Raw genomic sequence first — 16,654 nt, forward strand, 5'->3', positions numbered from 1 at the left:
GATGGGGGAAGCCAAAGGGCTGTCACAATCACAATCAAAATTTTTTTTTCAACCCAGAGATACCACATCGCCGTATAGGGCACAGTATATTATTATGGGGAGTAAACGTGATGATACTGGCTGAATTCCTCTCGGGTTATCCAGAATGAAGATGTTGATGAGCAGTCCTGTCTGGTGCCAAAGATTGGATGCAAACATAGCAGCATTGGTTGGGGAGTCCCAGAGTGCCAACAAGGTCAAAAATATATCACCAGCTCCCTCTCAAGTCTTTTGGGAATGGCTGACTCAAAGGGCCATTTGGCCTAATTTTCATTTGATTGTATGTACATAATCATTCAGTTGGTGTTGAAGCATGTTGTAAATCGCATCATTGTAATAGGAGGATTCAATAAGAGGTATCACTGTAAACCAGATTTTATATCAGCTTGAAGAGGGGGAGATGGCATGGGGCAGGGCGACACTAGGCACACGGACATACAAGATGCCCGTTGAGCCATTAGTTGGCCAACTTTACACACAAGATGGCTGCCAGATCACAATATGGAGAGAAACAGCAGAGCAGATACAGGCACTGCTTGGGGCCACCAGAATGCCAGCACAATGCACTCACAATCCAGTTGATTAGTTTAAGGCGGGTAGGGGAGAGAATACATGTAAGTAATGAACACTACCCGCCGAAGTGTCTGGGTCCAGCCAACACTACTTATGGAAATGCTAACAGCTTAATACAGACTCAATATGAAATGTTAATAGCCAGGGCTGCAGTTATTGTCCTTCTCAGGAAGAGTGGTTAGCGTCCATTACGACAGCAATGGATTTCCATGTAGATGTTGAAATTGGCAATGTCTATGCTAAAACTGACAATGACCACACAGAAATTAGCAAAGGCTGCGCTGGAACTGATGAAGCCTGTATCGAAACTATCAACGATTCTGCAATGATTGCCATAAACAAACCATCTTACAAAGTCAATAATCTCATCACTGACCTATTGTATCGCAAGATGTATAAAGGTTACTTGACATGTGCTCTGGGTCGAGACAAGACTCGCAACTGACCACTGCTGTTGTTGTCTTTCTCACCCCGGAGTTCCAGTATTTCCTTGTGCAATAAATTCTGTCATCGGACCCAGATTCTGACTCGGAGGCTGGTGTTTTTCCCCCACAACAAGCCGAACATTTTATTCAGAAACAGAGTTGTGACTACTAATTCTGGGGATGCTTGTCATTTAAAATGTTTGGCAGAGAAGACAGATGAACTCAGGGCATGGTTAGGAACATGGGACTGGTACATCATAGCAATTACAGAAACATGATTCAGAGATGGACAGGCCTGGCAGCTTAATGGTCCAGGATACAAATGCTGCAGGAAGGAAACAAAGGGAGGCAAGAGAGGAGAGGGAGTGGTGTTTTTGATAAGGGATAGCATTACAGCTGTGCTGAGGGAGGATATTCCTGGAAATTCATCCAGGAAAGTTATTTGGATGGAACTGAGAAATAAGAAAGGGATGATCACCTTATTGGGGTTTTATTAGAGACTGCCTAACAGTCAGAGGGAAATTGAGAAACAAATTTGTAAGGAGATCTCAGTTATCTGCAAGAATAATAGGGTGGTTATGGTAGGGGATTTTAATTTCCAAACATAGACTGGGACTACCATAGTATTAAGGACTTAGATGGAGAGAAATTTGTTCAGTGTGTATAAGAAAATTTTCTGATTCAGTATGTGGATGTACCGACCAGAGAAGGTGCAAAACTTGACCTACTCAAGGTGCAAAACTTGACCTACTCTTGGGAAATAAGGCAGCGCAGGTGACTGAGGTGTCAGTGGGGAAGCACTTTGCGGCAGCAACCATAATTTTACTATTTTAAAAACAGTGATGGAAAAGGATAGACTAGATCTAAAAGTTGAAGTTCTAAATTAGAGGAAGGCCAATTTTGATGGCATTAAGCAAGAACTTTCGACGGTTGGAAAATGGGAAGCCTTCAGAAATGAGGTAACGAGAGTCCAGAGACAATATATTCCTGTGAAAGGAAAGGCTGGTAGGTGTAAGGAATGCTGGAAATTGAGGTTTTGGTTAAGAAAAGGAAGGAAGCATATGTCAGGTATAGACAAGATAGATCGAGTGAATTCTTAGAAGAGTATAAAGGCAGTAGGAGTATACTTAAGAGAATCAGGAGGGCAAAAAGGGGACATGGAATAGTTAAGGAGAAACCAAAGGGTTTTTACAAATACATTAAGGACAAAAGGGTAACTCTGGAGAGAATAGGGCCCCTCAAAGATCAACAAGGTGGCCTTTGTGTGGAGCAGCAGAAAATGGGGGAAATACTAAACGAGTATTTTGCATCATTATTTACTGAGGAAAAGGACATGGAAGATGTAGAATGTAGGGAAATAGATGGTGACATCTAGAGTACTGTCCATATTACAGAAGTAGTAGTGCTGGATGTCTTGAAATGCATAAAAATGGATAAATCTCCAGGATGTGATCGAGTGTATCCTAGAACTCTATGGGAAGCTAGGAAAGTAATTGCTGGGCCTCTTGCTGAGACTGGAGGTTGGCTAACATGGTGCCACTGTTTAAAAAAGGTGGTAAGGACAAGCCAAGGAACTTTAGACCAGTGAGCCTGACATCGGTGGTGGGCAAGTTGTTGGAGGGAATCCTGAGGAACAGGATGTACATGTATTTGGAAAGGCAAGGACTGATTAGGGATAGTCAACATGGCTTTGTGCGTTGGAAATCATGTCTCACAAACTTGATTGATTTTTTTTGAAGAAGTAACAAAGAAGATTGATGAGGACAGAGGGGTAGATGTGATCTATATGGACTTCAGTAAGGTGTTCGACAACGTTCCCCATGGGACACTGGTTAGCAAGGTTAGATCTCATGGAATACAGGTAGAACTAGCCATTTGGATACAGAACTGGCTCAAAGGTAGAAGACAGAGGGTGGTGGTGGAGGGTTGTTTTTCAGACTGGAGGCCTGTGACCAATGGAGGGCCACAAGGATTGATGCGGGGTCCGTTATTTTACATCACTTATACAAATGATTTAGTTGTGAGCATAAGAGGTATAGATGACACCAAAATTGGAGGAGTAGTGGACATGAAAGAAGGTTATCTCTGATTACAATGGGATCTTGATCAGATGGGCCAATGGGCTGAGGAGTGGCAGATGAAGTTTAATTCAGATAAATGCGAGGTGCCGCATTTTGGGAAGGTAAGTCTTAGCAGGGCTTGTACACTTAAAGGTAAGGTCCTAGGGAGTGTTGCTGAACAAAGAGACCTTGGAGTGCAGGTTCATAGCTCCTTGAAAGTGGAGTCGCAGGTAGATAGGATAGTGAAAAGGGTGTTTGGTATGCTTTCCTTCGGTGGTCAGAGTATTGAGTACAAGAGTTGGGAGGTCATGTTCTGGCTATACAGGACATTGGTTAGGCCACTGTTGGAATATTGCATGCAATTCTGGTCTCCCTATCGAAAGTGTATTGTGAAACATGAAAGGGTTCAGAAAAGATTTACAAGGATGCTGCCAGGGTTGGAAGATTTGAGCTATCGGGAGAGGTTGAATAGACTGTAGCTGTTTTCCCTGGAGCCTCGGAGGCTGAGGGGTGACATTATAGAAGTTTACAAAATCATGAGGGGCATGGATAGGATAAATAGACAAAGTATTTTCCCTGGGATGGGGGAGTTCAGAACTAGGGGGCATAGGTTTAGGGTGAGAGAGGACAGATATAAAAGAGACCTACAGGGCAATCTTTTCACATACAAGGTGGTATGTGTATGGAATGAGCTGCCAGGAAGTGGTGGAGGCTGGTACAATGCAACATTTGAAAGGCATCGGGATGGCTATATGAATAAGAGGGGTTTGGAGAGATTTGGGCCGGGTGCTGTCAGGTTGGACTAGATTGGGTTGGGATATCTGGTCAGCATGGACAAGTTGGACTGAAGGGTCTGTTTTCGTGCTGTACATCTATATGACTCTGTAAGGTGAGAGGAGCAGTTGTTAGTGTCTGTTTGATCTGCCAAAGTGCAGCAACTCATCTAGGAAAAAATAGGAAATTGCAACATTATCTTAATTTGCCAGCTCAAGAGTGGAATTAATTGCAGATAAATAGTGGTGCTTAACTTGGATAGAACTGTGATCTAAAGTGTTGAAGTATGAAAGTAGATATGGCAAATGAAGGAATCAAATAAGTTTTCAATTTTATAAACTTAAAAATTCATTGCAATTGAAATTAAGACTGCATTTTCACCTGCGCTTTGGCACCATTAGCAATTCAAAGAATCAAAACCAGCTTATTTTGTTCAGAAACCGTAACAACAGGGTTGTCAGGTGATCTACCTTTAGTTTGTTTAGTCTGACTAAAGCCTGACTGGAAATTAGTGTAAGGATAGGCAGTTAATCAGTATTAACGAAGGAATTAGGGAGTGTGCAGTATGTTGTCAGCAACCATATTTCAACTGGATCAGTTTTTAATTGTTGCTCCCAGTGCTGACAAATGTTCATGTGTTAGTTTGATTATCTGTACAAAAGGTTTGTCATCACTTTGTCAGTAGTTAATTTAAAATATTGGTACTAGTTCACAACGGAGAAAAGAATTTGGCTCAAATCAATATTTTATGCCTTTATTTAACCATTTCACATTCCTTCCACCACTACCAAAAACTGACCAGTACTGCTGGGATTTGGCTATCATATCAAACTGCTCAAATTCCTTGTTTGGACGTATATTGATCAGTGTTGGGAAGGAAATGTTCTTTGTATGTGGTTTGTTGTGCAGTAGAAATGACTTAGAGATTTCACCTGTCCATAAAAATATTTTTGCATATTACAGCACTAATTTTTTAGTTTCCTGCTTTTTGTTTCACGCATATTTATGTGGTGGCAACCATAGAATATCAGTCCACTAACGGCTTTCTTTTAATTTAAGTCATGCTATTTTGGCTTCCTCAGATGGTGGAGTGCAAAGATGTTGTGTTCTAAACTATGCAAGGGATTAACACAACCCTTGGAATGCAGAAATTCAAACCCGAGTATGAACCTTCCTCAATATTTTAAACAGAGAACTAGTATTTCCAAGTCAGTAATTAATCATCATTTATTGTAAATAGTAGGCTATTTTATATATGTATTAGGTTCTTTTTCTTGATTTGGAGATGCCGGTGTTGGACTGGGGTGTACAAAGTTAAAAATCACACAACGCTAGGTTATAGTTCAACAGGTTTAATTAGAAGCACACTAGTTTTGGAGCGCCGCTCCTCCATCAGGTGGTTGTGGAGGACACAATTGTAAGGCACAGAATTTATAGCAAAAATTTACAGTGTGATGTAACTGAAATTATACATTGAAGAATACCTTGATTGTCTGTTGAGTCTTTCATCTGTTCGAATTCCATGATAGCTTCACTACTTTCATGTGTAAATCTCAAAACCTTTTTGTAAAAGTTGTGTTCTCTGGTTAGCTGTAACAATTGGTGTTAACTTGACAATATGTTGAAGGTGTTAGCCTCTGTTCTCTGTCAATGCCATGATGTTTAGATTGATTTTAATCTAAAAAGTGAGATAACAGAGTTTTACATGAATTCATGCAGTTTTTGAGCAAAGAACAATGTAACTTTGCAAGTACAAATTCACCCCACAAAATATGTGTGCATGTGGGTCTTTGTGTCTGTCTGTGTGTGTGTATCTGTCTGGGTTGGGGGTTGTGAGTGTGAGAGAGAGTGTGTGTATGGTGTGCGCGCGCGGTGCAATGGTGGTCACCTATAATGTGACATGAACCCAAGGTCCCAGTTGAGGCCTTCCCTATGAGTATGGAACTTAGCTATAGCCTCTGCTCGGCCACTTTTCGCTGCTGCCTGTCCTGAAGTCTGCCTTAGAGGATCGTCACCCGAAGGTCCGAGGTCGAATGTCCTGGACCGCTGAAGTGTTCTCCACCTGGGAGGGAACACTCCTGTCTGTTGATTGTTTTGCGGTGCCCATTCATCCATTGCTATAGCCTTTGCTCGGTTTCCCCAATGTACCATGCCTCAGGGCCTCCTTGCCTGCAGCGTATAAGATAGAGAACGTCGGCTGACTCACATGAGTACCTGCCACATACATGGTGGGAGGTGTCCCCACGTGTAATGGTAGTATCCATGTCCACACTCTGACACGTCTTGCAGCGCTTACCGTGACAGAGTTGTATGGAGTTGTCCTGAAAGCTGGGCAACTTGCTACGAGCAATGATTGATTTGTATGAGGTTTGGCAATTGTTTAAAGGCAAGCAGTGGAGATGTGGGGAATGTCTTGGCGAGATGCATATCCTCATTGATAATGTGTTGTAGGTCACGAAGAACATGGCGTAGTTTTTCAGCTCCTGGGCAATACTGAACAACGAAGGGCATCCTGTTGGTTGCAACACGTGTCTGTCTCCTGAGGAGGTCATTACGGTTCCTTACTGTGGCACGTTGGAACTGGCGGTTGATGAGTTGAGCATCGTACCCTGTTCTTGTGAGGGCATCCCTGAGTACTTCAGGTGCCCATCATCTGAGCAGATCCGGTGTATGCGTAGGGCTTGTCCATAGGGGATGGCTGTTTTAATATGTTTTCGGTGTAAGCTGGAGAAGTGTAGCATTGTGAGGTTGTCTGTGGGTTTGCGGTAGAGTGTGGTGCTGAGGTGTCCATCCTTGGAGATGCATGTGTCCAAGAATGAGACAGATAGTAGAGAGTAGTCCATGGTGAGTTTGATGGTGGGATGAAACTTGTTGATGTCACTGTGTAGTTTTACCAGTGACTCCTCGCCATGGGTCCAGAGGAAGAAAATGTCATCAATGTACCTGGTGTACAATGTTGGTTGGAGATCCTGCGTAGAGAAGTCTTGTTTGAACCTGTACATAAAGATGTTGGCATATTGGGGTGCAAAGTTGGTCCCTATTGTTGTTCCATGTGTCTGGATGAAGAACTAGTTGTCAAAGGTGAAGACGTTGTGATCGAGGATAAAGCGGATGAGTTGTAGGATGGTGTTTAAAGATTGGTAGTTGTAGGTGTTGAGTACTGAGGCTGTTGCCATGATGCCATCATTGTAGGGGATGCTGGTGTAGAGTGCGGAAACATCCGTTGTGACGAGGAATGTTCCCGGTTCGACTGGTCAGTGGGTGCTGAGTTTCTGTAAGAAATCAGTAGTGTCACGACAGAAGCTGGGGATCCCCTGTACAATAGGTTTCAAGATGCCTTCAACACAGCCCGAGAGATTGTCACACAGGGTCCCATTGCCCGATACAATGGGACGTCCTGGTGTGTTGGCTTTGTGTACCTTTGGAAGGCAGTAGAAGTCGCCTACATGAGAAGTACGTGGGATGAGGCCACGTAGGGAACTCTGTTCAGGACTTTGGATCTAGCCCTTCAATGTGTTTAATTCACCGGTGTGTTCTTTGGTCGGATCAGCTGGTAGTTGCCTGTAGTATTCCTGGTTGTTCAGTTGTCGGTACACTTCCTTGCAGTAATCTGTTCTATTCTGAGTGACAATGGCTCCTCCTTTATCTGCTGATTTGATGACAATGTTGTGATTGGTTTTGAGAGCCTGGATGGCATTGCGTTGTGAACGGGTGATGTTTTGCTCTACGGCTGATGAATCTGGCATTTATATATTTGCTGACGGTTTGAGCATACATGTCAAGCCCAGGACAGCGACCCTCCAGTGGAGTCCAAGTTGACACCTTTGGTCGCTCCTCTACAGATCCTTGTGATGACTGTTCTAATTTTTCAGTGGGCTCATTGGGATCACTGCTGGCATCTTTAAAGGATTCCCGGAATCTCATTCGTCTGATGAACTCCTCCGTGTCTGCTGCAAGAACCAACGGGTCCATTTTGGTGGTGGGGCAGAAGTTGAGATCCCTGCTTAGGACTTCAATCTCTTCCAGTCAAAGGGTGTGGTCTGATAAGATGATAATGGACTTCCCGCAGTGATAATGTTGTCTACTGTGGTGCCAGGGCGGGCTTTGCTATTACTGGTGAGAATGCCAAGTTTCTCCAGTTTTTTTGTTCTTGGTGTGCATGTACATGGTATAGTTTTGTCGCCTTGTCTATTTGGCAACGTCGCGTAATTGTACTGCTGTATCCTGAGCGCAGGTTGAGAGTGTGGACTTCATCTGAATTTCAAGGTTGCGTCGCCTGCTGTAGAGTTAGTGCACGAGATGATTGAGGAGTTTGCGAGAGGTGCGGTGGCAAAGTTTCTCAGCATAATCTGTGTTGTAGGTCGACTTGAGTGGGTTCGTGATCCCTAATCCTTTTGGGATCTTTCCTGCTTGCCTGAATTTCTGTAGAAACTTGATGTCTGTGTTAATATGTGCGATCTTCTTGGAGATCCTCTCCACTTTAAACTGACAGTTAGTGGTGTCGATAGAAGTCATGATTTGGAGATGCCGGTGTTGGACTGGGGTGTACAAAGTTTAAAAATCACGCAACACCAGGTGATAGTCCAACAGGTTTAATTGGAAGCACACTCGTTTCGGAGTGCTGCTCCTTCATCTGGTGATTGTGGAGGACACCATTGTAAGGCACAGAATTTATAGCAAACATTTAGTGTGATGTAACTGAAATTATACATTGAAAAATACCTTGATTGTCTGTTGAGTCTTTCATCTGTTCAAATACCATGATAGTTTCACTTCTTTCATATGTAAATCACAAAACCTTTTTTTAAAAGCTGCATTCTCTAGTTAGCTGTAACAATTGGTGTTAGCTAGACAGTATGTTGAAGAGTGTTGAAGGTGTTAGCCCCCTGTGTTTTCTGTCAATGCCATGATGTTTAGATTGATTCTCAGCTAAAAAGTTTTGCATGAATTCATGCAGTTTTTGAGCAAAGAACAATGTAACTTTGCAAGTACAAATTCACCCCACAAAATGTGTGTGCATGTGGCTCTGTGTGTCTGTCTGGGTTGGGGGTTGTGAGTGTAGAGTGTCTTAAGTCTGTGAGGGGATGCATGTGGGAGTGTGTGCGTGTGACTGGGGTGGGGGTTTGTGAGTGTCTGTCAGAGAGAGTGCATATGTGTGTGCATGAGTGCAGAGTGGTCTAAGTCTCTGAGAGGATGCCTGTGTGAGTAAGGGGGTGTGTGGGTGTATGTGTGCGTATCTGTGTATGTGTGATGCAACTGCAATACGTCAACTTCTGTAAACAGCCAAAATTTATTAAGCAAGTATGAGCTTTTGGAGGAGCCCTTAACACTCTTCGCAGAGCCATGTCAAGAGCCCTCTCTGAACAAGGGAACAGTCTTCCCTTTACATCACCAGCAGGAATGCCCAGAAGACAACCCCAGCCACTCCACCATAGTAATTTGTCATTCAAGACACGCGGTGATTTGATTATTTTCAGAAACAATGTGATATGTGATTTAGATCAAACCTTAATGGCAAGATCTGGTGTAAATCTTTTTTTTTTGAAACTGCAGGGTGTAGTTAGAATCTTAACTGCAATGTTCTTACTGCCATCTCTTACTATTCAGAATCAATGTAATTTTTTTTCATTCTACCTGCAAGATAGAGAAACATAACAGCCTACTCCCCAGGACATCCAATTTCTTGAAGATCAGCAGAGCAAATTAACCCCTTAACATTTCAAATGGGCAAAAGATTGTTCCTGAAATATCAAGCGCTTGGGTGATAAAAGACTAAAAGTATATAAATAGAAATGTGGCAATTCTATGGCATGTTGGTGATCTTTAATGTCAGAAGGGACCAGTGATGTTTGCATTTTCCTCTCTGTATACATGGTGTATGTAACTTACTACAGAATGAAGCAATGTTATCTTCTACATCCTGGGTTCCAATTGTGTTACATTTTACAATATTCTTTCTTTTTTTCTCCCCCCATTCCTTGCTGCATATCTCCTTGGCTTTACTGAGTTCACCAAAATCTTCAATTCTAATGCTGTTCACCCGCTATAAAGCAAAAGTTGCTTCCTTTTTTCAATCAGAGAATTAGTTGAGGACATCAGAGGAAAGGTGGACCACAATATATTTTATGATCATTAAAATAGCTACTTACATAGCACTGCAGATGCTGGAGGGTTAGAGTCAAAAGGTGTGGCACTGGAAAAGCACAGCAAGTCAGGCAGCATCCGAGGAACAGACAGTTGCTGTTTTGGGCATAAGCCCTTCATCCGGAACAGCAATTTTTATATAAATATATTTTGTTCAAGTTCCAATCTACGATCATTGACCCAAAATAGTAGCTCCTTTGCTGAGAGATATGCTTTTTAGTTCTAAGTTTGCTCGCTGAGCTGGTGAATTTGTTCTCAGACGTTTTGTCGTCATTTCCAAAATCTCAGAAATGCTATTTCTAAAAAAAAATTATCGGATTTCCAGCATCTGTAGTATTTTGCTTATAGGTTAAAGGTTTCAAAACATTTAGTAAATACAAAATAACGGTTTCTTTTTTTTTGTTCTCTTTTTTAGGTTTCATTTAAGCCTTGGCAATTGTGATTATATCATCTAAAATCCATTTTGTGATGATGTGTGGATCATTTGACAGTAGCCCCAATTAAAAACAATGCCAAGATGAACATATGTGAAAAGATACTACAGAGTGACAGATATTTGTAAACAACATAATCCTTCAAATTGAGTTGCTTGGAGGTTGTCCTCAAGGAGATTCTTTCTTTCAAAAGAGATGGTTGCACATTTAATAGAAGCTGTTGGGAGAAACCAGTGTGGAGCATGACCAGTCTAAAACGATCCCAGACTGAAAAAGTGGGTATTGGTGCCACTTCGGTTGGGCCTGAACTAACTATTGGTGCACGTTCTGATGACTTCTATGCACGTCGTTTCCGAACACCAAATGGCACATTTGGTTCATCTAGTATAACAGGGCCGCCACCACGAAGTGAAAGTGCTCACTATGTTGGTTCAATGCCAGGTGTGCCTAAAATGGGTGTTCGAGCAAGGATTGCTGACTGGCCTCCCAGAAAAGACATGGCTAAAGAGTCGTGTAGAACAAGTGATCAGGAGTCTGCAGGAAGCCCAGATGGCACAATCATGTCTATCCACTCTGGTAGCCCAAACAGCCGAATGAGCCAAAGTAATCAAAATTCTCTGGAGTCCTTGGCATCAAGGAGGATACACAGTGACTACCTACAACCCAAGGCCCAAGAGATGGAGAACTTGGATTCTAGGTTTCTTACACCAGATGGTTACCTTCAGTCTCCTGCAAAAGGCCTTCGCAGAATAAGGCAGCGCAGTAATAGTGACATTACCATCAGTGAGCTGGATGTCGATGGAGCTGAGGAGTATGGAGCATTGAGCCATAAAATGGGAACTGCCCTTCACCGTGAATATGGCAGCACTTCCTCCATTGACAAACATGGAATGTCAGGGGACAGTTTTTTTGATTTGCTAAAGGGTTATAGAAATGAACAGTCTGATCAGCGAAGCCCAGCACCAGAACAACTGAGTGAATTACTGAAGGCAGAGGCCAGTAAAGCCTATGGTTCAAACGTTGAAAGCACCAAATCTGACTTTGTGGATGGTTTCTTTTCACACCGAGGGAGCCCAAGGCCACTCCATAAAGAAAGGGAGAAACCACTTAAGCGACGATCGAAATCTGAGACGGGGGATTCTTCTATTTTTCGCAAATTGCGCAATGCCAAAGGTGAAAGTGAGCTAGGCAAATCAGCAGACTTTGAGGACAGCAAATCAGAAGACAGTGTGAAGGGTTGGACTTGTCAAAAGTGCTTTGCTCATTATGACGTGCAGAGTGTGCTCTTTGACTTGAATGAAGCCGTGACAACCAGGCACAATGTCATTAAGAGGAGGAACACCACGACAGGTGCATCTGCAGCTGCTGCTGCCTCACTGGCTGCTGGTCCACTGGCCCATTCAATCAGCTTCAGCTCTCCTTCAGGTAGTACAGAGGACCTGAATTCAAAAGAAAATCTCAATGTAGACTACGGGGATGAGAAAAGCAATGAACTTGTGCTGAGCTGTTCATACTTCAGGAATGAGATTGGTGGAGAAGGAGAGCGTAAGATAAGTCTATCGCGAACGAATTCTGGATCACTGAGTGGATTTGAAACCACATCTGAATTTTCCCTGAGCTCTCACTGCACAAATGCAGGAGTTGCTGTGCTAGAGATATCAAAAGAAAACTTGGCAGTACATTGTGAAAAGGTGAAGAGGTACATTGTGGAGCATGTGGACCTTGGAGCTTACTATTATCGGAAATACTTCCATCAAAAAGGTAAAGCCATTATTTAATTGCTGTCAGCATCTCTAGTGGAGGAAGTGATTGGTCAGAAGTGCCTCACTTGTGATGAGACAGTTTTCAAAAAGTGATTTTAGAGTTTCTGGCCTGCGAATATAGACATCAGATTTTATCTAAAAACAGGTAGCCTTGAAAAAGAGTTCTTAATGGGAGAATTACAAGGAACTGCTTTTAAGTTAGTATATTTTTAGAATAAATTAATCAATCCTCTGCATTAAAATTGATCTATTATTAAAATAACTGGAGAGGTGTCATTTATGGCCAATCGTATTTAATGCAGTTATTGATGTGAAGGACCATGAGGTAGGATGGTAGTCAGTAGCAATAGTTCCATGTTATGCTGGTTTACGTAAGGAGAAAGTGAGGACTGCAGATGCTGGAGATCAGAGTCAGGAGTTTATTGCTGGGAAAGCACAGCAGGTCAGGTAGCATCCAAGGATCAGGAGAACTGACGTTTCGGGCTTAAGTCCTTCATCAGGGCTTACGCCTGAAACATTGATTCTCCTGCTCCTCGGATGCTGCCTGACCTGCTGTGCTTTCCCAGCAACACATTCTTGACTCTGGATTACACAAGGACTAATTGTGTCACAATCCTGTGTTACAAGTATTTTATTTGGTAAATAATTTTTACCTAAACCTAAATAAGGTTAGAAATAACATTACGTATTCCAGAATTGTAATTGAACTTAATTTCCTAAATGTTTGACAGCGAATCTAATTTAACACCCAATTTTTGCATAAATAAAACCGATCTCTATTTGCCCAAAATGTCCTTGAAAAGGGGTAATGTGTTTATTATTTTGATTGCGCTGTTGCCTTTCTTCAATCAACACAAATATTTTGTCTACTGTGTTTGCCTTGGAGAAAGACATGAAGATTGTGAACTTGGGGAGGTTGGTGGTCATATCTTGGGGACAGTCCATATTACAGTAGAGGAGGTGTTGGACATATTAGACTGTATGAAGGTGGATAAATTTCCTGGTCCTGACCTGATATATCCAAGAATACTGCAAGCGGCTAGAGAAGAAATTGCGGGGGCCCTGGATGATATTTTTGCATCATCAATAGCCATGGGTGAGGTCTGGAAGACTTGGAGGGTAGCGAATGTTGTGCCCTTATTCAAGAAGGGTTACAAAGAAAAACCTGGGAATGGCAGACCAGTAAGTCTAACATCTGTGGTAGATAGGTTACTTGAGAAAATCTGAGAGATAAGATAAAAATGTATTTGGAAAGACAGGGTTTGATTAGGAGTAGTCAGCATGGCTTTGTGCGTGGGAGATCATGCCTCACAAATTTGTTCTCGAGTTCTTTGATGAAGTGACTGGGTAGGTCAGTAGACATTGTCTGTATGGATTTCAGTAAGGCCTTTGATAAGGTTCTACATGGTAGGCTGCATTGGAAAGTTAAATCACATGGAATTTGGGGGAGCTGACAAACTGGATACACAATTGGCTTGATGGGAAGAAGCAGAAGGTAATAATGCAAGGATTTTTATCAGACTGGAGGCCTCTAACTAGTGGAGTGCCTCAGGGATTGGTGCTGGGCCCATTACTGTTTGTTATCTGTATTAATGATTTGGTTGAGAATGTACAAGGCATGATTAGTAATTTTGCAGATGCTGCTAAAATGGGCAGTATCGTGGACAGTGAGAAAGGTTATCAGAAATTGCAGCAGGACGTTGATCAGCTGCGGAAATGGCAAATGGAGCTTAATATAGATAAGTGTGAGGTCTTGCATTTTGGGAAGTCAAATCAAGGTAGGAGTTCCATGGTGAATAGTAGGGCCTTCAGTAGTGTAGTGGAACAGAGGGACCTTGGAGTCCAGGAACATGGATCTCTGAAAGTGAAGTCACAGGTAGACAGGGCAGTGAAGAAGGCTTTTGGCGCACTGGCCTTCATCAGTCGAGCATTGGGAATAGAGGTTGGGCTGTTGTACAGATGTTGATGAGGCCGCACTTCGCTGCAGTTGTGGTCACCTTGCTAAGGGAAGAATGTTATTAAATTGGAAAGCATGCAAAGGAAATTTACAAAGGTGTTGCCTGGATTCAATGATTTGAGTTATAGCGAGAGGTTGGACAAGCTAGGAATTTTTTCTTTAGAATGTAGGAGACTAGGGGTGGTGGGAATCTTATAGAAATGTATAAGATGAAGAGAAGCATGGATGGGGTGAATGCACTCAGTCTTATTCCCAGTTTTGGTGACTCGAGAACTAGAGGACATTAGTTTAAGCTTTAGAGGGGAAAGAATAAAAGAAAACCTGAGAACAACTTCTCTACACAGAGGGTGGTATGCATGTGGATTGAGCTGCCAGCGGAAGTGGTTGAGGCAGATATATTAATAACAATTAAAGGGCATTTGGACAAAACATGGGTAGGAAAGTTTAGAAGGATATGGGCCATCTGCAGGGAATGGGGCTAGAGCAGGTGGGCATTTTGGTCAGCATGGACCAGTTTGGGCCAAAGGACCGGTTTCTGTACTTTAGGATTCTATAACTTTTCGGGGTCTCATTGGGGATAGCAAAAAATCATTATTGTATCAAAATCAAAGTGTAAACACTTGTCTTTCTTTCTCTCACTCTCATGGGTACCCTTTAACCTTTGGCAGTGTGTAATTTGCCCCAAAGTGGCCTGCCTGCACAGTTCACACCCAATTCCATGAATTGCAACAAAGAATTATGGCTACATTAGTTTACTTGTTGGTAGCTGTGATGTAGAACTAATAAGGGTTTGTGTTGGGTGGACAAAATTAAAACTCTCTCATTGCCAGGTTATCGTTCAACAGGTTTATTTGGAAGTACTTGCTTTCAGAGTGCTGCTCCTTCATCAGATAGCTGTGGAGTAGGATCATAAGACACAGAATTTATAGCAAAAGATCAGTGTCATGCATGCAACTGATATGATATGATATACAGAGAGACCTCGATTATCCGAATACCAATTATCCAAAAATCAGATTATCCGAAGGAGATCTTGAGGTCCTGTTAGAAACATTACATCAAAGACGTGTTTCCAGCAGTGATCGCGTCTTTTGTTTACAGTGATTAAACAGGCACCGTCTCCAAATGACTGACCTCCCGCCCTCTCTTTCTCTCCCCCCACCCCCCCCAACCCCACACTTTCCCTGGAGTTCTACACAGGGGTGTACACTAAAACCCTCCCTTCCCCAGAACAATCTCTCCAAATGTTGCAGTAAAACGGTGTGCGTGTGTGTGTGCGCGTGCACACGTAATTTGGAGACTTACCCCTCAAAGGCGGCAGCAGCAGCAGTCTTCTTGGTGTCCAGTAGAGGGGGTGGGAGTGGACGGGGGTGGGGGGCGCGCAGTCTCCGAGCCCCAGAGGAAAAGCATTTATTCGATTAACGGAATAATCATTATCCAAACAACATAGTGCCCGCCTATCTCATTCGGATAATCGAGGTTCCCCTGTACTGAACAGACCTAGATTGCTATATTAGTTGCATGCATAACACTGTGATCTTTTGCTATAAATTCTGTGTCTTATAATTCTGCTGCACAGCTATCTGATGAAGGAGGAGCACTCTGAAAGCGAGTACTTCCAAATAAACCTATTGGACTATAACCTGGTATTGTGATTTTTAACTACTTTAGTTTAGAGCAACTTGCAAGAAACATTAATTCTGTATTCTTTTATAGTGTGCAGGACATTGGAGACAATTCAAATCACCAATTTTGCTTAGTTTATTTTGTTTTCATAATAATTTTCAACATCTTTCTTCTTTATTAATTTTAACTTGTACATAGAAATATGTACTATTTGTAACTAGCCCACAAAAGGGGTAGTTGGCTAAGCATACAGTTGCTTTAATTACCTCTTGCCATGTTATTCATGTGATGCAGATGAAGCTGTTGAGTCAGTTTATGACACAGCTTCAGAGGCAGCTACAGTTTTACACCTCACTCAAATGGTTCTCGTGAGAATAGACCGGTGAGTGTTATTAGAATATAATTCAGAATGTATGACCTTAGAGAGGGTGCAGAAGGGATGTTGAGATTGATATTAAAGCTGCTGTTGATCAGTTATGTGTTGGTGGACAGATTAAATAAGATGGGGTTTTTCTCCTTGAAACATAAAAGGTTATGGGAAGGTTTATTGAAGGACTTGAAATAAAATGGCTCTCAGTGCACTGGACTAAGAGAAATTACATTCATAGGGATTTCTGAAATCAAATAATTGGCAAAAGAGCAAAAGCGGATCAAGATGAGGAGAGAAGTTGCAAAATAATAAATTTGTAATCTGGAATGCATTGCCTTGAAAGAGTTGTTGAAGGAAATTCAATAATAACTTGTACAAAGAAAATTGGGTAGATATTTGATAAGGAAACGTTTGCTGCACTATGATGGAAGATTAAAGAGCAAACATAGGCATGATGGACAAAGTGATTTAGTCTGCAATATATTGCAA

General features: G+C 42.2%; 1 protein-coding gene across 5 annotated transcripts in view; it reads left to right on the top strand.

The window, feature by feature from the left end:
• sipa1l1 (signal-induced proliferation-associated 1 like 1) overlaps window positions 1-16,654 on the top strand; it is a 433,231-nt gene that overhangs the window by 265,543 nt on the left and 151,034 nt on the right. For all 5 annotated transcript variants that reach the window (XM_043698149.1, XM_043698153.1, XM_043698152.1 and 2 more), the window contains one exon: window positions 10,431-12,210. In XM_043698149.1, coding sequence (XP_043554084.1) covers window positions 10,692-12,210 — 1,519 coding nt within the window. In that variant the 5' untranslated portion in view covers window positions 10,431-10,691. The remainder of the gene's footprint in view (window positions 1-10,430; window positions 12,211-16,654) is intronic.

The sequence above is a fragment of the Chiloscyllium plagiosum genome, chromosome 10, assembly GCF_004010195.1.
Source record: "Chiloscyllium plagiosum isolate BGI_BamShark_2017 chromosome 10, ASM401019v2, whole genome shotgun sequence".
Classification (NCBI taxonomy): Eukaryota; Metazoa; Chordata; class Chondrichthyes; order Orectolobiformes; family Hemiscylliidae; genus Chiloscyllium; species Chiloscyllium plagiosum.